The sequence below is a fragment of the Canis lupus genome, chromosome 6 (genome assembly GCF_003254725.2).
Source record: "Canis lupus dingo isolate Sandy chromosome 6, ASM325472v2, whole genome shotgun sequence".
Classification (NCBI taxonomy): Eukaryota; Metazoa; Chordata; class Mammalia; order Carnivora; family Canidae; genus Canis; species Canis lupus.
Window position 1 is genome coordinate 21,099,176 of NC_064248.1, and position 25,041 is coordinate 21,124,216.

At 47.8% G+C, this 25,041-nt stretch overlaps 1 protein-coding gene across 21 annotated transcripts in view; it reads right to left on the reverse strand.

Annotated features, from left to right (window-relative positions):
• Positions 1–9,816: 9,816 nt before the first annotated feature.
• Positions 9,817–25,041, reverse strand: part of TNRC6A (trinucleotide repeat containing adaptor 6A) — a 107,385-nt gene continuing 92,160 nt past the window's right edge. For 15 of the 21 annotated variants that reach the window (XM_025416148.3, XM_049111279.1, XM_025416146.3 and 12 more), the window contains 7 exons: positions 20,103–20,261; positions 19,208–19,348; positions 17,257–17,364; positions 15,412–15,633; positions 13,307–13,377; positions 12,441–12,580; positions 9,817–11,966 (listed from right to left, as the gene is read on the reverse strand). In XM_025416148.3, coding sequence (XP_025271933.1) covers positions 11,591–11,966; positions 12,441–12,580; positions 13,307–13,377; positions 15,412–15,633; positions 17,257–17,364; positions 19,208–19,348; positions 20,103–20,261 — 1,217 coding nt within the window. In that variant the 3' untranslated portion in view covers positions 9,817–11,590. The other 6 variants (XM_049111277.1, XM_035717614.2, XR_007411227.1 and 3 more) reach the window with 5 other exon arrangements.

Sequence of the window (25,041 nt, forward strand, 5' to 3'; positions counted from 1 at the left end):
GGTGCCCCAGGCCTTTATCTTCTTACTGTAAGTCCTTTCCTAGCACATGATCCCCTGGAATCCATATGCACCCAGTGAACCATTCCAGACTCCCCTCAATAAAAACGAGGTCAAACTTAGAGGGTGTTGTGCAACGACTTTTCTCACTTGCCTCTGTCAGAGACGCCCTGCCGTAGTGGTGGATGTAGCGTCGTCTCATAGACTTCCTGGCCAAACATTCCAGCTTCTGGAAGGACCATATAGTTTACTTGGCCAGCCCTTTTCTGAAGCACACACTGCTGGTTACTACCCAGCATCCAGTTCCCCTTTCTTCTCTAGTAACAGAACACTCACATTTTCGATGAGGAATGACATTCAGAATAAAGTCACAGCATCCCAGGTGGGCATCATGAAGTTCTGCCTAATGGGAGGCGGGCGTAATTGATGCATTGACATGGGTCCTGCGCTCCCTGGGGGGCAGCTCTCTTCTCCTGGCTAGCCCAGGCCTGTGGGTGGGACACATGGAGCCCAGCTGCTGAGGGAAACCAAGGACCCTGGGAGCGTGGGTACCAGCCATGGACTCCTGACAACCACCCAGCAACCCCAGTTCTCTGTTGCTAAGCCGCTGTGCTTCAGGGGTCTCTCTAGTCCAGCTGGTGGTGTACGTGGCCCTCAGCACGTGGCCTTGCAACCAGCAGCATCAGCATCGCCTGGGTCACACTCCATACCTAAGAAACTCGACTCTGCATTTTTTTTTTTTTAAGCGGGAGCAGGGGATCCCTGGATGGCACAGCGGTTTGGCGCCTGCCTTTAGCCCAGGGCACGATCCTGGAGACCCGGGATCGAATCCCACGCCGGGCTCCCGGTGCATGGAGCCTGCTTCTCCCTCTGCCTGTGTCTCTGCCTCTCTCTCTCTCACTGCGTGCCTATCATAAATAAATAAATTAATTAATTAAAAAAAATAAAGAGGGAGCAATCTGGGGCACCTGGGTGGCTCAGTGGTTGAGTGTCTGCCTTCAGCTCAGGGTGTGATCCTGGAGTCCTGGGATCAAGTCCCGCATCGGGCTCCCTGCACGAGCCTGCTTCTCCCTCTTCTTGTGTCTCTGCCTGTGTGTCTCTCATGAATAAAGAGAATCTTAAAAATAAAGAGGAGAAATTTATTTCTAGCATGACTTTTAAAGACAATTTTATTTATTTAAAGTAATCTCTATACTCAACATGGGGCTTAAACTCATGGGGCTCATGACCCTGAGATCAAGAGTCCCCTGCTCCTCGGACTGAACCAGCCAGGTGACTCCCACCTCTGCATTTTAATAAAACCCCCAGGTAATTCCATGCACATTACAGCCTGAGAAGAACTGCTCTGAGACATTTAATGAAGAGTATTTCCCTTGTTCTCAGGTTTCCCTTCCAAGCAGGGCCACAGTGAGCACTGCACTCTCCCTGGCAGCGTCTGTGTCTAGGTCAGATGCTCCAGGTGGGATTGCTGGTCGGTGGAAGGTGGCCTTTTACCAAAGTTTTTGACTGTGGTTTGCTTGGCTCTTTTCGATTCTGTTCCCCCCTACACCCCAAAAGATTTAGGTAGGATTGTGTGGGAAAATCTGTTAATCTCTCTTCTAAACGACTGGACTTCGCAAGGCTTCTTCCAAAAACAGGGAGTCGCGGTGCGCCCCCTGGTGGCCACTTCCTCTACTTACAGGCAAGTGGGTCCCGGCCTGCAGGACCTTGCAGCCCCAGACCTAGGGCGGGAAAACCCACAGCGAAGGAGGGCGGCCCTCTGCAGCGGCTGGCTGGGCGGCTTCAAGGCCTCTCCCCGCCAGGACGGCTGCAACGTTTAGGTCACATAAGCGTTGCTTGCAAGAGTACTTTCAACACTATATTGCAAGATTGACCAAAGAGAGCCTTTCCTTTTCCTTTTCCTTGTCCTTTAAAAATATGGCTATATGGGAGCATAACTGATGCACAGCAAACCATGCATTAAAAATGTCCAATGGGGGGATCCCTGGGTGGCGCAGCGGTTTGGCGCCTGCTTTTGGCCCAGGGGGCGATCCTGGAGACCCGGGATCGAGTCCCACGTCGGGCTCCCGGTGCATGGAGCCTGCTTCTCCCTCTGCCTGTGTCTCTGCCTCTCTCTCTCTCTGAATAAATAAATAAATAATCTTAAAAAAAAACAGAAAAAATGTCCAATGGGGAAAAAAATGTCCAATGGGGGGGGGGGGCGGCACCTGGGTGGTGCAGTGGTTGGGCTTCTGCCTTCAGCTCAGGGCGGGATCCCGGTGGTCCCGGAATCGAGTCCTGCGTGGGGCTCCCTGCATGGAGCTGCTTCTCCCTCTGCCTGTGTCTCTGCCTCTCTCTGTGTGTCTTTCATGAATAAAATTAAAAAAAAAAAAAGAAATAAAAATAAAAGGGTGTTACCTTCAAAGAACTGAGATGAAACAGAGTTTTCCAGATCTGGCCCCAAAAGTTGGGGAAGAGGTCAAAGCCGAGGTCCAGGGGGGTGTAGGAGTTTAGAACTGAGTCCAGAATGCCAAGCAACACATCAGATGAGCAAACTGAGGCTTTCAGAAGGTTATGTGCTGCTCCACAGTCACATGGCCGGTGAGCAATGGAGTCAAGGGCCTGGATCCTCTATTCGCCCAACTTCAGAGCAGTGGTCTTAGGAAGAAGATCCGAGAAGCCGTCTGGGCCACAGGAACTCTGTTACGCTGCTGGCGGGCATGTAAAATGGTTCGGCCACTCCGGCAGACGGGTTGGCAGTTTCTTAAGTAGTTAAATACCCACTGACCCCAGGAGTCGGCCTTCTCTCTCTCTCTCTCTCTCTCTCTCTCTCTGTCTCTCATGAAAAATAAAATCTTTTTTAAAAATAAGATTTATTTGAGAGCTCGTGCAGGGGGGAAAGGCAGAGGGAGAGAAGCTTCAACGCAGACTCTCTGCTGAGCATAGAGCCTGTGTGAGCTTGATCCCACTACCCTGAGATTAGGACCCAGAGATCAAGACCTGAGCCCCAGAGTCTGACGCTTAGCCAGGCCCCCCCTCATTGGACATTTTTTTTTTAGATCCCAGGATCCTGGGATCACGACCTGAGCCGAAGGCAGACGCTCAACCACTGAGCCACCCAGGGGCCCCTAACCCCTGTATTATTGGGGGTGTGTGTGGCCATGACGCCATTGTTGTAATTCTTCCCGTATTTTACAGAACACTCCAGAGGGGACTCGGGCAGTTCCCCATCATCAAGCACATCACTGTTTCTGCAGCGAGACCTAGAACTTCTCACGCCATACCTAAGACCTGTGGACCTGTGAAGAGCCTCCAATTCATTTTGCACCCAATGGTTTGCTGCAAACTTACCAAAGAGCCTTCGATTTTCAGAGCTTTCTGGATTTCAGAACAATAGACTCTGCTTGTATCGCTGCTACAGGTGAAGGAGCAGAGTCAGGAACATTAAGTATCGTGTCCGAGGCCACCCAGCAGAGCATCCGTGCCCTGCAGCATTACTGTCCGCCTGCCATGAACCACACAGTCTTCCAAGGTTGGGGAGCTGGAAGTGAGCAAAACAGACCCCACCGTCAGGAAGCTAAAGCTCTCACACAAGCCCTGTATGTGAATGTTCATCGTGGCATTACTCACCATGGCCAGAGTGGAAACAACCCAAATGTCCTTCAGTGATGAATGGATAAACACAACGTGGTCCATCCGCACATGAATATTGTTCAGCAATAAAAGGAATGACGTACTGACACGTGCCACAAAGTGGATGAACTCTGGAAACGTGATGTTCCATGAGACCTGTGCTAAGCCAGACACAGAAGGCTACAGGATGTAGGACACAGAGGGTTTATGGGAAGTGTCCGCGAGAGGCAGATCTATGGAGACACAGTGGATTAGTAGTTGCTTCCTGCGGGGCAGTTGGGGTGGTTGGAGAGAAAAGGTGGAATCAGTGCTATGATGGAAATGTCCTAAACATGACTGTTGCCATGAGGGTGTGACTCTATGAACGAACCCTGACCTTATATACTCTCCATGGGTTGAATTGTATCTCAATAAAGCGGTTATTTAAAAAGGAGAAGTAGGGGCATCTGGCTGGCTCAGTCGGTGGAGTGTGCAGCTCTTCATCTTGGGGTTGTGAGTTCGAGCCCCACATTGGGTGTAGAGATTACTTAAAAATAAAAAAAATCTTTCTTAAAAAAAAAAAAAGGAGAAGTAGGGGCACCTGGGTGGCTCAGTCTGTTAAGACTGAGATCTCGGTCGTGAGATCGAGCCCCCTGTTGGTCTTCTCGTTCAGCACTGAGTCTCCTTGAGATTCTCTCTCCTTCTCTCTCAGCTCCTTCTGCTTGTGCTCTTTCTCTCTCTCTCTCAAATAAATACATCTAAAAATAAAAAGAACTAAATGGGGATCCCTGGGTGGCGCAGCGGTTTGGTGCCTGCCTTTGGCCCAGGGCGCGATCCTGGAGACCCGGGATCGAATCCCACGTCGGGCTCCCGGTGCATGGAGCCTGCTTCTCCCTCTGCCTGTGTCTCTGCCTCTCTCTCTCTCTCTCTCTCTCTGTGACTATCATAAATAAATAAAAATAAATAAAAAGAAGTGAATGCTCTTGGAGTCGGGGCAGATCAGTAAAGATACAAATATAACCAGCTTTTCCAGAAACCACAACCCACTGGAGACATAACACCTGAAACAGATTCTGTTTTGCTAAGCACTGTTTTCCTAACTACTCCACGTCCACTCAACAGCGGCTCGCGCCCAGCTTCCACATGCTTGGCAGCTTTCTGTTACGAGAGAGGTCTCAGGGGCACCTGGGTGGCTCATTGTTAAGTGTCTGCCTTTGCCTCAGATCATGATCCCGGGGTCCTGAGATCAAGTCCTGCATCAGGCTCCCTACTCAGCAGGGAGTCTGCTTCTCCCTCTCCCTCTGCTGCTGTCCCTGCTCATTCCCTCTCTCACTTTCTCAAATAAATAAATAAAATCTTAAAAAAAAAAGAACAGTCTCACCCTGGGATTCATTAGTCAAGGCTCTCCAGAAAAGCAAGCAAGCAATAGGATGTGTATATACAGAGAAAGACCTATTTTAAGATATTGGCTCACATGATTATACAGCCTGGCAAGTCCATGGGGCTGGAGACCCAGGAAGATGGTGCAGTTCAAAGTTCAAGTCCATAGGCTGTCTGCTGCCAAACTCCCTCTTGCTCAGGGGAGTCTTTTTGTTCTAGTCAATCCTTCAACTGATTGGATGAGGCCCACCCACATGGAGGACAATCTGCTTTATTCAAAGTCTACTGATTTAAAATGTCAATCTCATCCAAAACACCACCACCGAAACCTCCAGAACACTATTTGGCCATGGTCCGGCCAAGCTGACACATAAAATTAACTATTCTAGATTCCATCTTGCTTATTCTGAAGCTCCACTCTCAATCTGGATTTGGAATTTCCTGCTTACCCTCCCCTCCTTCTGCTTTCCGGGAACCCCATTCTCGGCCTCTTCCGAGCCTGCCCCCCACCCCCCCGGGCAGCCTGCACCTGTGCCCACCCCCCAGCCACGGCCCGCCAGGGCCTGAAGGGCTCTGAGTGCGAGCACCTCTGGCTCAGCCTCTTTCGTCACTGCTATGTGCACACACCGCCCGGTCGGCTGCCCCTCTACAGAGCAGGGTGACTCACACCCAGTTTCCCCACCCGGATCCCCCCAACCCTCCCTGAAACCTCGCCCCTGGGTGGGGCTGCTCCCCACAGCACAGCCCAAGTCCCTTGTGGCCCCTTGTGGCACCTTGGGAGGCATGTGAAGGGCCAGTGGAGGAGCCCCCCCTACCACCCGGGCGCCAAGGCCAGAAGTGCAGAGGCAGGTTGGGCCCGCAGGCCGGGGCAGAGCGCAGTGCAGGGCAGCCGGAGGGCCAGGCACGGCCTGCCAGGCGGGGATGCAGCCTGGGGTGTCTGCTGAGCACAGGGAGCCAGCCTGGGGGGGCCAGGCCACCTGGAAGTGCATCTGGCCACGGCAGCCAGGAAGCATCTCTTACCAACTTCCCAATTTCCAAACCCCTACCTTTTTTTTTTTTTTTTTAAGATTTTATTTATTTATTCTTGAGAGAGAGAGAGAGAGAGAGAGAGAGAGAGAGAGAGAGAGAGACAAGCAGAGGGTGAAGCTGGCTTCATGCAGGGAGCTGGATGTGGGACTCGATCCCGAGTCTCCAGGATCACACCCTGGGCGGAAGGAGGTGCTAAACCGCTGAGCCACCAGGGCTGCCCCTCCCCCTCATTTCCCCTTTAACTTGGACTGAATTGGATTGATAACACCAGGACAGAGTAAATTTTTCTGTGCATGAGTTTCGTTTTTTTTTTTTTTTTATAACTCCCGTTCGTTTATGGCAAGTGGCACTAATTTTCCACGCGGCAACATTTCCACTTTTCCTTCATCAAAATGTTGATTTATTTTTTTAAGATTTTACTTATTTGTCAGAGAGAGAGAACGCATGAGCAGGGGGAGGAGCAGGCTCCCCACTGAGCAGGGAGCCCAACATGGGACTCGATCCCAGGACCCCAGGATTATGACCTGAGCCGAAGGCAGACACCTAACCCACTGAGCCACCAAATGCCCTAAGAAACTGATTTAAAAAGTTGGTTTTAAAACCTATGAAGTCAGGCAGCTCCGGTGGTGCAGTGGTTTAGCGCCACCTGCAGCCCAGGGTGTGATCCTGGGGACCCAGGATCGAGTCCCACGTCAGGCTCCCTGCATGGAGCCTGCTTCTCCCTCTGCCTGTGTCTCTGCCTCTCTCTCTTGCTCATGAATAAATTAAAAAAAAAATAACATAAAAAATAAAACCTATGAAGTCAGTGGAAACCCAGGTGGTTCAGTGATGGGGTTAAAGTCATAAAGGGGGAGTTGTTCTTGGCCAGGCCCCAGGGTCAACTAGTTTGTCTTTTCCTGTAAGTGGGCTGGACTTCAGATACAGCCTCCCTCACTCACCAAAGCTGAGTCCTGCTCTAGCAGCATGTTGGGGTGCTTCCCTATCCAGCAGGTCAACAGCCAGCCAGGGCAGAGGCACCTGCAAGGCTTAGATGGGGCTCCCAGACTCAAGGAGTTCACTCTCTTGTCCCTTTGCTGGAGATCAGTCTCTGCCACCCACACTGACCAGGGCCAAGGGGCTAGCCTGGGCCTCACCGACCAGGGCCAAAGTGGAGCTCCTGGGCCTCACCATGGCTCATCTCTCCCAAGCATCAGAGCAATGTAACGGACTATCCAAAACACTATTTCTAGATGAAAACATGGAGAATGCAACATTCAGGTGTGGTTTTAACTTTAAAATGCAGAGCTTAAAAATGCTGTCCCCCAATCCCAAGGAAATACACATTCCTCCATCCTCTACTTAACTTTAGGGGTGTGTGGGGCAGCCCAGGTGGCTCAGTGGTTTAGCGCCGCCTGCCTGCAGTCCAGGGCGTGATCCTGGAGACCTGGGATCCAGTCCCATGTTGGGATCCCTGCAGGGAGCCTGCTTCTCCCTCTACCTGTGTCTCTGCCTCTCTCTGTGTGTCTCTCATGAATAAATAAAATCTTCAAAAAACAACCCCCCCCAAAAACTTTAGGGGTGTGGGGATGCCTGGGTGGATCAGTAGTTGAGCGTCTGCCTTCAGCTCAGGCCACGATCCCACAGTCCTGGGACCAAGTCCCACCTCAGGTTCCCCGCAGGGAGCCTGCTTTCTCCCCTCTGCCTATGTTTTTGCTTCTCTCTCATTCATGAATAAATAAAATCTTAAAAAAACAAAACACCTTTAGGGGTGTGTTGGTGGGCAATCTGAGAGCCACTGTGCTAGGACGGTCTCCTGTTCTAGGGCCAGGCTGGGGGCTCTGAAGGTCAAAGGAGAAAATGAGCTCGAAGCACCCGGTATGTGCAGGACCCTGGACTTACCATCACCATCATTCCTCCATCATTCCTCCTTCCCCACGACCTTGTACATGCCTGCTCAGAGGAAGTCCTGCCAGGTCCAGAGGCTGGGTGTCTGGATGGGACCCCCAAAGCTCACTGGGGTTGTGATTCTGGCTCTGGCTCGGTGACCCCACTGCCTGCATCTGAAATCAAAGGCTCTGCCGGAAATGATCTAAGCTCTGGAGAAGGGGGAAGACCAATGCTCCAATGCTTGGAATGGCCGTTTAACCCAACAGTGGGCTAATTTGCTTAGTGCGACCTTCATTTGTTGTTGATCCAAACATCTGCTTCATCCTAATTCTTGGTCTTCACGCTATTCTCTCCATGCCCTTTGACTTGGATTTGACCCCTCACCTGTCAAGAACTTCGATTCCCCCAGGTGCACCCAGTTCAAGAAGTGGCACTACCAGAATTTTTGGTTCTCAAATGTCAACAGGGTGTTGTTATTCCTTCCAGTATTTTATTTATTAGAGAGCGAGAATAAATGAAGGGGGGTGGGAAGAGCAGAGGGAGAACAAGAGCAGGTTCTCCGCTAAGCAGGGACCCCAAGGTGGATCTCGATCCCAGGACCCTTGGTATGACCTGAGCCAAAGGTAGACACTTAACTGATTGAGCCACCCAAGCGCCCTTCCTTTCAGTATTTATTCAGCACCTACTAGGTGTCTGAGCACATGGCTTCTCCAGGTGAGCAAGAGCTCAGTCACCAGCGGTGGCCTGGCCCAGTGCCTCAACATACCGACTGGAGGGGGGATGACAAATCTGCTGTTGCAAGCGGGAATGGTGTGGGTGGGTGGGGGTGGAGGTGCCTGCTCTTGCAGGGACAGCGAGCAGGGGTGTAAGCCAAGCCAGGTAGCGATGCAGGGCAGCTCCGGATGCCCCAAGCCCCGCACACAGCCCAAGCACTCGTCCAGGGACGCAGGAGCCACACTCCACTGTGAGCCATCCTCGGGAATAATGCATAACCTGATGTGTTAAAGTGCTTAGACCGCCCCCTGCAGGCCGCCAGTGACTCGAGGCCATTTGGCCAGGCGCAGGTCAAGATCAGAACTAGGGCCTGGACCTGGGGCCCGAGTAGCTGAGAGGTTATGATAGACTGAGTGACACGTCGCTTGGGGAAGAGTTGTAATGATTTAAGGACTAGGCAAAAACCAAAACCACTTGTTAAATTTTTTAAATCAAACACTTTATTTCCACATAACAAGCGCAAAAAACTCCCAAACACTTTTAACAATACAATTAACGCAGTTATGAATTCAATTATATACTACTCAAAGCCCCAAAAGGTCAATCAGCTTAACGTTCCAAACATTTCCAAACGTGGTTTTTCAAAGCTACCTTTGGTTTTTGGAAAAACCAGTATGGAAGTCAATATACATTGAATGCATTGAACAACATTTGCTTGTAGGAAGGTGTCCGACATTAGCTCACACCTGGCAAGCCGGAGCATGATTTGAAGTCATACACTGGAATACACACACAGGTTTTGCCCCAGAGCTCCCGCGGTCAGGAGAGGGCCGTGAAGGGGGGAGGAAGGCCAGTCCAGGTTGTGGCATTTCTCATTTGTAACAGAGGTATGAGAGTTTAACACTAGAACACTGGCAAGTCATTAAGCTTCATGTTCCAAATGGTCTCTTGCTGAGGCTTGAGATGGGCACAAATGGTGGGGGAGATGAAGTCACAGGAGAGCTTTGAGCAACAAGATCCCAAAGATGCTCAGAGAGGGTAGGAAGGAGCAAGCTACAGTTTCCCATTGTTCTCACATTATTTCAGGGTGAAATTGTGGAGAAGTTCGGATAGAATGTTCAAATATTTGCTTAGATTTGTACTCGGTTGCTCTATGAGGACCCTCATATACAGCAACGTTGAAACGTTCATTGTAAAAAAGAGCGTACAAAGAAATTCACAAAAAAGAGACAATTAATGTTGAGCAGCCAAAAAGTCATGGTTTATTATATCGGAAGGGATTTCATAATTCAAACACAACCAAACTGTACATTTTACAATCACATTCTATTTGTAAACAGTTAAAAGCCACTGACTTCTTTTGCATCTTAGGACACAAACAGTTAGATCAAGGCAATGAAATGATGGCAAATTCTGCGCTGTTAAAATGTTTACCCTTGTTTGGCCCGTCTTCTTTGACTAAGCAAGCATTATAATACCATTTGTGGGCAAAAAAAGGGGGCGAGGAGAAAGTAAGTTTAAAAATGGTGTAACTCGTTAGTTTGCAACAACATTTAAAATTTTCTTTATACAATGAACAATTCTGTAAGCCCAATACCTTGGCTACAGTATGCATAGTTACTGATTTCGGCTTTAAGGTACAACAGTTCAACATTAACACAGTCACAAGAGAGCAGAAACAGAGAGAGCCACTTGATGGGGTTACAAAAAATTATCACCTATTATTAGCAAACCATCATCACTCACTAATAAAAAGACAGCATCTGAAAGCAGAATGTCAACTCCAGCTTTAAGCGATTTTTTGTTTTTGTTTTTTTTTGTTTTTTTTTTTTGTTTTTTTTTTTGTTTTGTTTTGTTTTTTGGCAGAGAAAATTCTTTAACAGAGCAATATGTAGTATCAGTGCTAAAAGTTGGGGTTTTGTTTTTCCTATAAGAAACTACAAGGAGTTATTTTTTTTATTTTTTTATTTTTTAAATTTTTTTTCCTAACTGGGGAACTGGTTTTCCTGAGAACCATGCTCTTGGATTTAGGACAGGAATAGAAAACAAAAGAACATGGCCAAATGCTGCTCCTTTTTCCCAGAGATAGAAAGCATCTTGTAAATCATCCTCCATTGTTTTTTTTTTTTTTTTTTGTCTTTTAAATTTTTTTTAAATGATGGAAGAGTAAACATTTTTTTTTTTCTCAAAAAACAAACAAAAAAATCTGTAAACAAGAAGGTTCACCGTGGGAACCTTCAAAACAAAATGGAAAGCCTATTCAAAGTGCAGGGCCCGTCCTGGGTGGCAGGGGGGCTGCAAGTCACAGCTGTGGCCACAGTTTTTCAAACTGCAGAGCGAAATTCTTTAGTTTTATAACATGAAAACACTGGTGCAATACTTTCATTTATAGTCCTAAGTCAGCATCAGAACTCGGTCTTTTAAACTCCACGACACCACAGTAAGGTAGGCAAACATCAAGGCATAGTAGAGAGCGCACACCTTTAAGAACATCCTTGAGTAAACATTTACACTGGAACAGCTGCCCCCCCATATTGCCGATTAGACGAGAGAACATCATTCAGTGCAAAGTTAAAAGCTCATACATTATCAGCCCAAAAAAATGGTTTTGCAAAAAAAAAAAAAAAAAAGAGAGAGAGAAAGAAAGAAAGAAGAAAGAGAGGAAGGAAAACAGGGAGGGAGGGATGTGGAGGGAAACAGGGAAGGGAGGGTGGTGGTGAAAAAAAGAACCCAAAGGCTAAACATGATGAATATACACAAGTGAGCTCATTCTATACGGTTTAGCATGTATGGCGCTATTTGGGAGTGTAAATAGATAGATACCTTTTCACATTATAATATTGGCCTGCATGATTCAAGTATTCAAACTGATATGTTTCAGGGAAAACAAAGTGGAAAATGTGCAGAGAAGAGCTGTTCCCACAGGTGGCCCCTGGCTGCAGGCGGCGAGCCCAACTTAGTGCTCCTTTCTTTCGCTTCTTGAGGTCACAGTTCGTGAGTCTACATCTACACGTTACATGGACTCTCCACCCCCACCCAGGTGGTCAACAGAAAGAAAAGCATTAATGGGGGATGGGCTGCTAATTCCCCGGGGGTCGCTGCTGCTGGGAGGACCCCACAGGCTTGTGGAATAATGTGGGGTCCCCCAGAGTGAAGTGCCGTGAAGGTCTCCACAGTTAGTTCCCGACAGCCCAGCACCATTCCAGTGATTGAGATCGGTCCGGCTGGAGAACGAGTGGGAACAGTCGAGGGAGCCCAGCCGGCTCTGGCTGGACCCGAGAGACTGCCAGCCGGGAGAAGGGGTCAGAGACTGACTTTGTGCAAAGAAACGGCTGATCTCCTCTTCACTGGCAAACTCAGCAAGAATAGTAGTGTTCCCCAATACACACCTGGAGGGAAGAGACACAGGGGGGTGCGGTGAAGACTCAGGGGATCTGGAAGATCTCACTGATTCGAAGTGAGAGGAGCACTCAGCTTCTGCTCAAAAGGCGAGGAGGATGGTGGGGGGTGGGGTGGTGGTGACACGCCCACTGCAGGGCTCTCCAGGGCCCGGAGCAAAACCTGCCCCGCGTGTATGGTGGTGGTATCCAGCTAGATTAAGGCCTTTTGCCTCCTATAGGTGATTTAAGAGATTTCCTAAGGCCGGTTTGAGGGGCGATGCTTCACCTTAGGAGTACTGACCTTGGAACCCAAGATAGAGGCGAGGTCGCTGCCTTACAATGCCCTTTCACCGCGGGACCCCACGCGCTGGCCCGGAGAGGACACACAGTGCCACCAGCTGTCCTTCCATACACAAGGGAACCCCACACTCTACTCATCAGGAGGGCATTTTCCAGGTGTCACACACCGGATGGCCAACTTACATGTGCAGAGACTTTTGTGCCTTCACTACCTCTTCTTTTGAACTGTAACGGACCAAAGCATTTCCATGTGGGAGGTTCAGGTGGAATGTTATCAGTGGGCCATGCTGCATGCACAGAGTACGCAGAGTTGAGCCGTCAATCTAGGAAACAGAGCATGAGGGGGCCGCCAGTTAGATGAGCTGCCACGAGGACCATCAGGGGACATCGTCCTCTCTTTCCTGCCCGAGGTTCTTCACTCCTGCTGCCATTCTTCACTGGGGCTCACTGCCGGGATGGGGTACGGTGCCCCCCTCCCCACCTCCACTGGTCCCAGAGCCATACCTCTGTGGCCTCTAGACTCCTGGACATTCCCCAGATCCCCACTTCCTTAGTTAGCCATGCCCCTGCTGTGGCTTCATGTCTTCTCTCTTCCCTGCCCTGAGGACAGGATTCATCAAGGCACTGCTCCCTGGGAGAGGAGGGGCGGGCTCTTAACATCCAGCCTCCAGAGGAGGGGTGGTCCGGGGCCTAAGGAGATGTTCCCATCCAGAAGAGCAGACCAGGGTTTCTCAAGAGCAGTACCAGGACCGCCTGCATCACAATGATCTGAGTGCCTTCAGGAGGGTGCAGACCCCGATCTTAGCCCGGATCTGCTCCATCAGAGGCTCTGGAGCCAGACTGGGGATCTATTTCGCTTGGCTCGGTGCACGTTCTACAGGGTAAACAAACACGGGTGGGACCGCAGCCCGCCTGAGGCCTCCGAGGACCATCCTCATCACTCCTCCCTCTGCCCGGCCTGGAGTCTACTCGGCCTCAGCTCAGCAACACTGGGACCTGCTGCGGTGCGCCTGGCGCACGTCTACTGGCCAGGACACCGGCTTGCTTACCTGAGGTGTGAGGTTCTTTAGAACAAGCCAATTTGTTATTCTCCCTGAGCTGCTCTCACCCCAACTGGAACCTGAGGACAAACAAGGCCAGGTCAGTTTTCCAAGGCTGTGGCCTCAGTGACACTGAGGACATGCACATCCCCGTCAGGTGACAGCTCTGCAGGGCCACCTGGCCCCTGGCCCCCTCCCCTTCCCTGTGGGGTCCTCTTCTCTCGGCTCAGAGGGCCCCTTGCTCCAGCTCTGACGATGCTTTACTTCTTGGGGCAGGTGGCTCTGCCTCTGGGCACTGAGCTCAGGCAGCCCGCAGCTCACTGCACCTCAGGCTTTTTGATCTATTTATAAAGCTCACACTATTTAAAAATGGCACCCTCTGGGGAAAGACCCCAGTTTCTGATTATCGAAGGTATCGTCTGGTGACCCTGCATGCATGTCTTACGGGAGATTTCAAAGCTTGCTATCAGTGCCCATCAGTAGACAAAAGGCTAAGGACAACGTGGTGTGTATACAGGATGGAGTATTACTCAGCTACAAGAAAGGATGAGACCCTGCCATGTGTGACAACATGGACGGACCTGGAAGGTATTGTGCTGAAATACGTCACAGAAAGACAAATACCATACGATTTTACTTGTATATGGAATTTAAAAAACAAAACAAAGAAACAAAGCTGAATCAGACCTATAAATACAGAGAACAAACTGATGGTTGCTGTGGCAGGGGTGGGTGGTGGGCAAAACAGGAAGGGGAAGAGGGAGGTACAGACTTCCGGTTATGGAATGACTAAGACCCCGGAGGAAAGGTTCAGTGTCGGGAATACAGTCAGTGGTACTGGTATAGCGTGTGGGGCAGAGGATAGCTCCATGTGTGGCGAGTGCAGCGTCGGTGCAGACTTGCTGCATATGTCATATGTCTGAAACCACTGTAATGATGTGTCCACTCTCCTTCAATCAGAAAGAGCAAGCTTGCAATAGCCCAGACATTTCTGTTTCTGTCTGGGCTCCAGAGGAGCTCCAACATCGGCCTTACTACTGTGCCCCAGGGCACTCGTGCTCCTGACAGCAGAACTTTATGACCCAATCATTCCTAGGAGTATGAGGTACCCCACCAACACTACAGTGTGCCTTAGGAAGACAGCTCTGTGACACAGCTCCTGCCTACTCATCTCTTCCTGAACTGAGTCATCTCACCCTCAAGTCTCTAACAACTCCAACAAGGAGCACCAGAGCTTTCCTGGGCCACTTGCACCTTGGCACACATGTCCCCTCTGCTTTGTCTGGCCTACCTTTACTTGGTTCCACCAACCCTCCTGAGCAGGGCGCTTCTAGGCCACTTTATTATCCTCCATCACTGTGTACTACTACCAGTCACTTAGCTGGCACTTGGAAATGCCTGTGGCTTGAAAGAACCGCTCACATAGGACACCAACTACATTCATATGCATTTAGTAGCTTGGATCCTTTCATGTAATTAAAACTCCAGCACACGTACATCAGGGCAGGGACACAATGCCAGTCCAAATCCAGTGCTAGTCATGTAGAGGAGGAGCAGGAAGGGAGGGGAAATGGGTGGTGGTATTCCTGGGACCGTGTGGCTTATGCCTGTGGCCCTGTGTGGTTAACTACAAGTACCCTCCTTCACGCTCACATGTCCCTCTTGAAACAATACAGGTTACGACCATCCTCAGTACACAGGCCAAGCTTCCACCCACACAGGCCTCCTTCCTCACAGCCCTGCTGGGCGGCTCCCACCTGCCCCAGCCTTTCCACACCTGCCACGAGCAGGAAGTAAGCATATGTTCTCAGACACACTCTGGAGAACTTCTGAGAGAAACAAGACGTCCATTCCTTAACATTAACACTGACTGTTGTATGTCTTTGGCAATGTTCTTAAGCAAACCAGGTACGATTTTAAGTAAAATTTAAGACTCACAAAGACCTAGAAATTTTAGAAGATGGCACTGCACTGGGAGTTGCATGTCTGTTTAAATTCAAATCCTATTTCACAGTGGGTAATGCACAGGTCTCTGTTAGATTCAACTGTGGGTACTGGTTCCTGTTCAGCAAATAAACCATAAGAAACCATCCCAGGAAGCATGTTTGTCTTACCTGGGGTGTACCTGGCGTCAGAATTTCCCCATCCTCCACCTACACGAAGGGGAGAGTTATCCCACGTAGACAAGGGTGGCTTCTGACCAGTGAGTCCCGGAGGTGGGCGGGACGGAGCAGTGATGTTTTTAGGTGGTAAAGGGACCTTCCACAGCTCATGAGCCAGAGAGGTGTTTGTAACTGAACCAGGAGACCATGTCAATTTGGAATCACTATTTCTGGCTACTCACAGGGGAAAAAAAAAACACGGGGGGGGAGGGGAGGTGGAGGAGATAATGCTTTTAGAAAAGAGAAAATTTAAATGATAGCACTCATTCTCCCAAGAAAAGCAAATCAGCCAAAAAGAACTCTGTTAAAAAATTCCCAAGTCAAACTAAACTGCCAAAAAACCCCACAAAAGCCAAAAGAGAACTACTCCCTTACTCAAAATACTCAAACCAGTTGCCTGTTATTAATAATTTCAAGACTTATGAAATTCTTAGCTCAGTGTACAAAACTGTACTGTAATCGAAATCAAAACAAAACAAAAAAACACTGCTTTCAATTGCCCTAAGACACCAACTGGGAACTCCTTACCTTTATGACTCTAACTGAGTCACTCGAGATCGTCACACAGGTCATTAAATAGATTTTAGAACACTCTGGTTTGCACACGGGAAAAAGGGCCACAAAAGTAGTCCCAGCTCAAGGAGTCATCAGAGCAGACGTTCACCAGGTGCCTCTCTGTGCTGAGCCCCAGGCTGCTGGGCACGTGGTGCATACTACCTCTAATCCTGACACACATTCTACCTAGGATCAGAGAGCTTAAGCAACTTGCCTATGGGTCCCATGCACAGCCAGGATTCAAACTCAGGCCTGTCTGGCCTTATTTTTTTTATTTTTTATTTTTTTTCTGTCTGGCTTTAAAAAACAAACAAACAAACAAACAAAAAAACAAAAAAGAGGGATCCCTGGGTGGCGCAGTGGTTTGGCACCTGCCTTTGGCCCAGGGCGCGATCCTGGAGACCCAGGATCGAATCCCACGTCAGGCTCCTGGTGCCTGGAGCCTGCTTCTCCCTTTGCCTGTGTCTCTGCCTCTCTCTCTCTCTCTCTCTCTGTGTGACTATCATAAATAAACTAACTAACTAACTAACTAACTAAAAAAGAAAGCTCACTCCCTGACGTGTGCTGCCTCATGGTGGTGGGGGTGTGCAGCGATCAGGCCCACAGTAAACTATTTGAAGATAATCCTAAAAAAACCACGAGAGGGCAGAAGTGCATGGAAAATTTTATCACTTCTATCACTGTCCACTACTTTTCTACTTGATTTTTAAAGTGGAAATCCTTTAAATCAGAGTGAGTCAAAGTGTGGTCAGAAGACTGGTCACTACGCAGGTTCTCACTGGTCTGGGACAGAATATGTACAGAAATTCAGAGCGAGCGTCTGTAAACGGACAATGGTCTGCCATTGCCACAGGCCCCCAATTATGGGATCGCTTTCTAACAATTCCAAGTTCAGGTTTACTATACTTTACAGAAATATCAGTCTGCAAAGGTTTGGAAAGTACAAAAATAAAAGCTGCTACTTTTGAGAACTGCTTCACATGAAATTGCATTTAACTGAGCTGGCTCTTGGATGATAGCAAGACTGGCTCAGTGAAAGTGGGTTGTTTTAGAAAATACAGTCAACTTTAATAAGGGACAAATGGTGTCACAAGTATTTTCCCAGGCTCGGGAATATATTCTCCTGCCTCCCTGAGAAGACTTCAGCTAGTGAGAGGAGAGTTCCACACAATAGCCCTAGCCCCAACCCCAGCCCCAGGTGCTGGCTCCCCCGTTCCTTGGCAAGCCCAGGACAAGGCCCACCTGAAGTGCTTTGTGCTGTACTGCTGAGGGGAACGTTGTAGTTGGAGGCACGAATGGATGACCAGGCACTAGTTGAAGGCAGCGTGGTGTTCAAGGATGAGGATGACCCTACGTGGGGGAAGAGCCCAATTAGTCAGCCCCAGAACAAGGGACATGGCAACTTGAAGAATAAGCAGAAGCATCCAGTGAGGCTTCAATGTAACAGTAAGGTCACAAGGAAGCAAATGGATGCTGGGACCCAGGGACGGTGCCCAAGGCTGCACCTGCCTACCTGTCTTCATAGCAGTGCACCCAAAGGGCCTGCTCATCATTCTGACTTGGGGTGGCTCAGGGAGGCATCTTCCCTCCCCTGCCTGACTCTTGGAACTGCCTGTGAGAAGGCATTCCACGGTGACACTCTGAGACAATGCTGGCTCTCAGTACCAATCTGGGCTCCAAAAGGAGGGCTAATTCCTCCTGCTCCCAAGCCCTGTCTGAACTACAGCGACATCTTACCAGAACCCCCACGCCCAGAGAACCCTGGCACTAGCACCAGCACGCCCTCACCCTCTGTCGCACCCCCAGCAGCCTCACAAACCCAGGCTTTCCCCTTATTTTCGACTCCCCCCCACCCCTTGGTTGATCATCATTCTCGCCCCAGGCTGGACTGCCATCTGAATCTGTAACAGCTCCATTCTGGCTTCCCACTCCATCCCTTTTGCCCACCACCATCAGACCACCTGCCCTCAATGGCAAGACTTCTCAAAACCTTCAATGGTTCACTTCTTCTAACATCAGATCTAAACTCTCCTGACAATCTTCCACAAACACGGAAGAAGTCGGTTTCTGCATGCTGCCTGATTCTTCTATCAACTACATACAAGGCTGTGTGAGGCTCTACCCTTGGCTCTGTCCCCACTGTTTTGCTGGGAAAGCAAAGGGTACTTTAACTACTTCTGCATAGTTGTCTGTTAAATTCAGTCATTTTAGAATGAGGAGGATTCTTTCCTTACACTGTGATATGGCAAACACTCACTAACAAAAGGTCATTCATTTAATGTAAAACAGCATTTTATACCTTGTTATAAAAGGTATAGAGGAACAGGAGGGTGTAGGTTTTGAACAGAATCAGAAAATATTTTCTTTCACTCCATTCACCTTCCTTCCGGTGCACACACAGAATACTCTACTCTGGGGTGAGGAATCCCCATATGGTAGGTGGTAGGATGATTTTATTCGATAACTTATTAAAAAGTGCATCTGGACTGGAGGGACTCTTCAACTGGTCTTAATTTTCACTTTCGGGCAAGCCTGGGTGGCTCAGCAGTTGAGCATCTGTCTTCGGCCCAGGGTGTGATCCTGGAGACCTGGGATCGAGTCCCATGTTGGGCTCCCTGCATGGAGCCGAGCCTGCCTCTCCCTCTGCCTGTGTCTCTGCGTCTCTCATCAATCAATAAATAAAATCTTAAAAAAAGAAAAAAAAAAAAAAAACCACAAAAAACAAAAAACTCACTTTCAGAGAGACAAAGCTAAATTGCTTCTTTACACAAAAGTCCTTTAACAACCAGAGTGTATAAATGAATAATAATATTCTTCATATAAATGAAGACTACCTGAACCTTTTTAATCTTTAGAAACATCCATTTCTTAATACAATACTGAAACTTGAAACTTGCTATAAGGTAGGGAACGACCCTTCAGTTGCTACTATAATTCCTGGAAGACAAATATTTGTTGGTCCTTTGTTTTAAGTAAACCTATGTGTTTATCATATCTAGTGATAATAAATCCTCATTTATAAAGTGGCAAAGAGTCACCTATAGGAAAACTGAGAATCCACTTTTCATTTTCATAATTCCCTTGGAATGTCAGGTGCTATGACAGGCTGAAAGTTTCACATCTGCCTTGAGCCATTCTTAAACCATGTCATCTAGCATCATTCAGAAATTCTGATTTGTACCCGCCTACGTACCACTGTTCCTGTCCCTGAGGTGGTCAACTTCCCGCACAGTATTAATTGAAAGATTGTTTATGACACTGCCAGGAGTGACGTAAGGGTCAGTTTCAGGGTCAATGTTTGGATAACCTTTCCATGGTTCACCAGGGCGAAATTCTGGAACAAAAACTTAAAATTAGTTCAGGCTCAATCATCACTTAAAAAAAAATCCATTATTAAATATCTAAAACTTATATTCCTAATGTCTATGCAATTCTTAAATATTTCCAGTTAATACTAGCACTCTAAAAGGCTGATTCAGTACTATGATTAGTGTAACATAAGCTGCTATTTATGAAAAACTTGCATAGTTTTGCAAATGAAATCATCTGTGTTTATATGTTTTTAGACTGTAACGTTTTATTTTTAAATTTTATTTTTAAGTAAACTGTACACCCAATGTGAGGCTCAAACTCACAACCTGGAGATCAAGAGCTGTATGCTCTACAGACTGAGCCAGCCAGCTGCTCTTAAACGGTAACATTTTAAAGTGCTTTATTAGATTATGAGCTATAGCAATGCAAACAGAAAGGAAGACTGTAAGTGCATTTTTCATAATGCCTCAGTCAGGATGAAACACCATCAAGTTAGTCCCTGACGCAGATGAAGAGGAACACTGAACAAAGGTTGTATGCTCTTCCTTACACCGGTCAGTGAGGCTCAATCCCCCTTCACTGCCTGGTTACACGCCAGACTGGCTCCTCTACCTGAGACTCAATGCTGAGCTTTCCATGCGTCATGTGTGCACTCTTCCCACCCTTAGCAGAAGTCAGTCCAATCTGCTAGAACTGGGCTACTTCACTAGAATATCTAGAGATAAGGAAATCACAATGGAAACAAAGCACTGTGATAGAAGCCGTCAGCCTTTTACCTGGTGGCCAGTTAACACTGCTAGAGCCGTTAGGCGATTTGGCACGTGGCCAGCCATCTCCTATTGAACCCGGAGGGCTGGCTGGAGAAGTACTGCTGTTCATAAAGTCATAGGGAACAAATGGAGACTCTTCCAGCCTGAAACCACTTGAAATAGCACCTAAAGAGAGAAAAATGAAAATGAATGTGAGGCAAAATACACTAGCAAATTTACTTCTTAGTTTCTTAATTTTCCTCAGGCATCACAAGAACACTCTGTATTGTATCTGTGGTCCCAAACTGTGTTCTGCAGATTGAGTGAAAAGGCAAGGGGAAAAGAAAACTCTGAACTCTTCCAGGCTTCAATCACTTTTAGTTCTCTTATGTCCTGAGGTCTGAACATTATCAAGTGAATTTTATTTTAAGGAGAAGAACAGGGCCCATAATCATCAATAAGTGACCAGAGTATGGGCACAAACTTATTTCCAAATCATTAAAACACTTGTATTTTGGCCTAAATTAAAAACAGGCACAGTGGGGCAGCCCGGGTGGCTCGGCGGTTTAGCACTGCCTTCGGCCCAGGGCATGATCCTGGAGACCTGGGATCGAGTCCCGCGTCGGGCTCCCTGTGTGGAGCCTGCTTCTCCCTCTGCCTGTCTCTCATGAATTAAAAAAAAAAAAAAAAAAAAAAGGCACAGTGGACTCCTTATCAGGGGGATGTGTGCTGTTGGGAGGTTGGTGAATAAGGAGAATTGGAGGGAAGAAGCACGGCTATGGTAAAGAAAGAATTATGGTGGAGAACACTGCAAGTGGCAGAGGTATCTGAGAATCCAGGAAACTGCTATGACCGCTGTATATAATGAAAACAAATATCCTTATCAGGATGTTTACATTTCTACCTATACACACAACCCTTGTGACTTATACACGGCATCGGTAAAGACACCTGTTACTGAAATTGAGTGTCCAATCCCACAAAAAGACAACTTACTCTTGCTTATAAACGGTCATTTGTTTTCTGGCGATTTATCCTCCATACTCATCCCTGAACACATCTTAAAATGATTAATGCTTTACACAAGTGAACCCCCCTCGCCGCCTAGCAGAACAGCTTGGGCTGCCACACTATGTGCTGGTCCTGTGGAGGCACAGACCAAGGGGCCGGGCCACACTACAGCATAGTCTACCAACAGCCTGGTGGGTACACAGAGGATGGAAAGGAAACAGAGGGAGGGCCACGCTGGCATGCAAGAAAGGTCCAGGGAGGAGACTCTGGGCAGTAGGAACAGCCTGCACAAAGACCCGAGGAGAAAAGCAGCTTGGCATGTGTGAGGAACTGAAAGACCATTTTTTTTTAAAGATTTTATTTATTTAAGAGAGCGCGCACACGCGCACCAAGAGCACGCATAAGCAGGGGAAAGGGCAGAAGGAGATGGAGAAGCAGGCTCCTCACTGAGCAGAGAGCCCAACTCGGGGCTTGATCCCAGGACCCCGAGATCATGACCTGAGCCAAAGGCAGCTGCTTAACTGAGCCCCCCCAGGCACCCCTGAAATAAAGTTCTGACAAACACCAGGAGAGTGAGTAACATGAAGCAGAACCCTGAGGTGTGCGGTGTGTGCTCTGGCTACCCCAGGCCCTGCCAACCCTGACTGTTCCTGAAGGCATGGGATTTTGCAACCCTCTCCTGCAGGGCTTTGCGGCACCCAGCAAGGAGTTCTTTACATTGTGACACCGCCTGATTTGTCCTGAGATCACAGCAGCTGCAGCATGGAGAACCGAAGGCATGCCAGCAGAGAACTTGAGGCATCCAACTGTGCCCTGTGGAAGGAGCACGGGCACCATTCACAGACGGATTGGGTGTGGAGGCCGGAGAAAGGAAGAAATCAAGTACATCTTTTAGACCCAAATATCCAGCACAGGATGAATGGATCAACCAAATATGGCACTGTCCGATACAAATGTCAATACAAACGCGCATACGTATTTGCACGCAGATGAACCCTGAGAACATCATGCCGCACCAACAGAGGCCCATCACAGAGGACTGGATCACATATGGTTCCACCGCCATGAATCGTCCAGCACAGGCAAATCCATGGCACACAGACTCGTTCTTGTGCACGACTGGGAGGGAAGGGAAGGGGCGGTGCAAAGAGAAACTCCTCCAGGGCTCTTCTGGGACAGGGGAAATGTTCGATTTGCACAACTCAGAGGATACTAAAAGTCACCGAGCCATACTTTTAAAAAGATAATTGCATTATGTGAACTAAGCTTCTAGCTTCAATAACCCAACGTGAGGATGCACACTTGCTAGTTAGGAGGAGAGAGGGTGAAGAGGAAAACCAACACCCACCCACTCCTGCCAGCTCTGAAGCAGGTGTGAGGAAAAGCCTTCATCACAGACACAAGGCTGCTCTGCTATGAGCGTCTGGAAAAATACAGCAGAGCCCTAAATGTTGCTTTAGCCTTGTTTACTCTGTGACAAAGGCTCCCCTGGTTGCAGTCATAGCGCCCAACTTTCTGGATCAGTTCTTCGGTAGCAGAGCTGGCCTTTTGACAGGACCTCATGTCACCAGTGCTGGTGGGCATCAACCGATTCCTGACTTGGCACACTTATTCCACCAATTCCATCCCCTCTCTTCTCTTGCTTCCTTATCTACTTACTTTGATCTGAGTGAAAAGTGTGTCTTTTTTGTAAAGTGAATTAAAATCACTTGGGAGCTGAGTGGGGTATGAACGAAGTAGCAGTTTCAAGTAATACACAGTAAGCAAGCACAGATGCCGAATTTTAAGTGATTCACTCTTCTGCAAGAACCTGAGATCTAAGTATTCCCCCGCTTTCAGTAAAAAATAAACAAACAAACAAATAAATAAACAAATAAATAAATAAATCCACTTCTACTTATTAAAACTTCACTTTATTAACAAGGAAAATAGGCTGGACATAAAGGCAGCTACAGTCCAGTTATGTTCTATTAACCACTGTATAGGAGGAGGTGCAGAAAATGGAAGGTAGGGTTGTATGGGTGGCAGGTGTAGCTGGAAGCGAGCAGGCCTGGATTTGCACTGGAGACACACCGTGGTCTTAAGAGGCAAGTGTGTTGGGACGCCTGGGTGGCTCAGTGGTTGAGCGCCTGCCTTAGGCTCAGGGCATGATCCTGGAGTCCCAGGACCGAGTCCCACATCAGGCTCCCTGCATGGAGCCTGCTTCTCCCTCTGCCTATGTCTCTCTGTCTCTCATGAATAAATAGAATCCTTAAAAAAAAAAAAAAAAAAAAGGCAGGTGTGTTGTGAGCCAACCACGAAGGCAGTAACTAAGAGGAAGTCCATGCTGACAGGCCACGTAAAGGGTAGTAGAGTCCCACCCTGTCCTAGTGCTTAAGTGCTCTGCAGGTGTTGCCTTATTCATCATCAAGACACCACAGGAGGTACTACACCATATTCCCATTTAGAAGGTAAAGGTTAAGTTATTTGCCAGTAGCTAATAAGTAGCAGAGTTAGCTCTCAAATCCAGGATATTAATTTTGCCATTTTGTCATCTGAGTCAACTACCATTCCCATTCTTTAGAAAAATTCCAAATGGGTATGCCACCAAATGGCAAATTCGACTTAGAATTCAGATCTGTCTGATTTAGGGTTCAAAGTTCTTTCTGCCACATGACTATCTCACCGTCAATTTCTGATAATCATTAGTCCAATGTTCACAAATCAGCAAACTGACCTTTAAGATAAGTTTAGTCAAATAAAGTTTCAGGATAAAATCCAACAGAAAGGAACAAATGTCACAAAAATATCCTTTTGGTATTAATCAGAGGAACAGATGTGATGTTGCTTAAATCAGAAAGCAAAGAGGCTCTCCTGGCTCCCCTATTATCTTAAATCACAAAGTCCTAACAATTCTGCTTACCATGGTTGTTGTTTTGGTTTGTTTGTTCTTTTGCACACCAGCAAAGCCTTCTGAATTACTTTGTTTTGGGTCGCTTGTATGCAGCAAAGATTTGGATTTTGCTTTATGATTCAATGTGAATTTCATTATTTAATAAATTAGCTTGGCCCATTTATATTTATCAATTTGACATATATTTGGTCCCAGTTTTTCATTATTTTATGATGCCTTCTATTTCTCTATAGACTCTTTAAAAACTCTGAAAATGTGGTATCTGTTTTTATTTTTTTCTGAAATTGTGTTTTTTTTTAAGATTCATTCATTCATTCATTCATTTATTTATGATAGACATAGAGAGAGAGAGAGAGAGGGAGAGGCAGAGACACAGGAGGAGGGAGAAGCAGGCTCCATGCCGGGAGCCTGATGCGGGACTTGATCCCGGGACTCCAGGATCATGCCCTGGGCCAAAGGCAGGCGCCAAACCGCTGAGCCACCCAGGGATCCCCTGCGGAGGGTTTTTTTTAGTGGATACTTTTTTTTTTTTAATTTTTATTTATTTATGATAGTCACAGAGAGAGAGAGAGAGAGAGAGAGAGAGAGGCGCAGAGACACAGGCAGAGGGAGAAGCAGGCTCCATGCACCGGGAGCCCGATGTGGGATTCGATCCCGGGTCTCCAGGATCGTGCCCTGGGCCAAAGGCAGGCGCCAAACCGCTGCGCCACCCAGGGATTCCCTAGTGGATACCTTTATAACTTGAATCTTGTCTTCAAAAAAATGTTTATATATATAGCTGACACAGAACATTGTATTAATTTAAGGTGTATAACATAATGATTCAACACTTCTCTATGTACTGTGAAACGATGGCATAACACTGTTATACTAGTCAGGCTACCATTGCTTCCTGTCTAAGCTCTGAATCATACACATAGGTTTCCCAGCCAATCTGCCTGTCTACCTCCACTCCCCAGGTATCCAAACCACAGCCAAATCCCAAAACACTTATCAGGCCACTTCTCAGCTTAACATTCTCCAACAGTTCTCCAAGGCAGAGGGGCTAACATTCAAACTCTT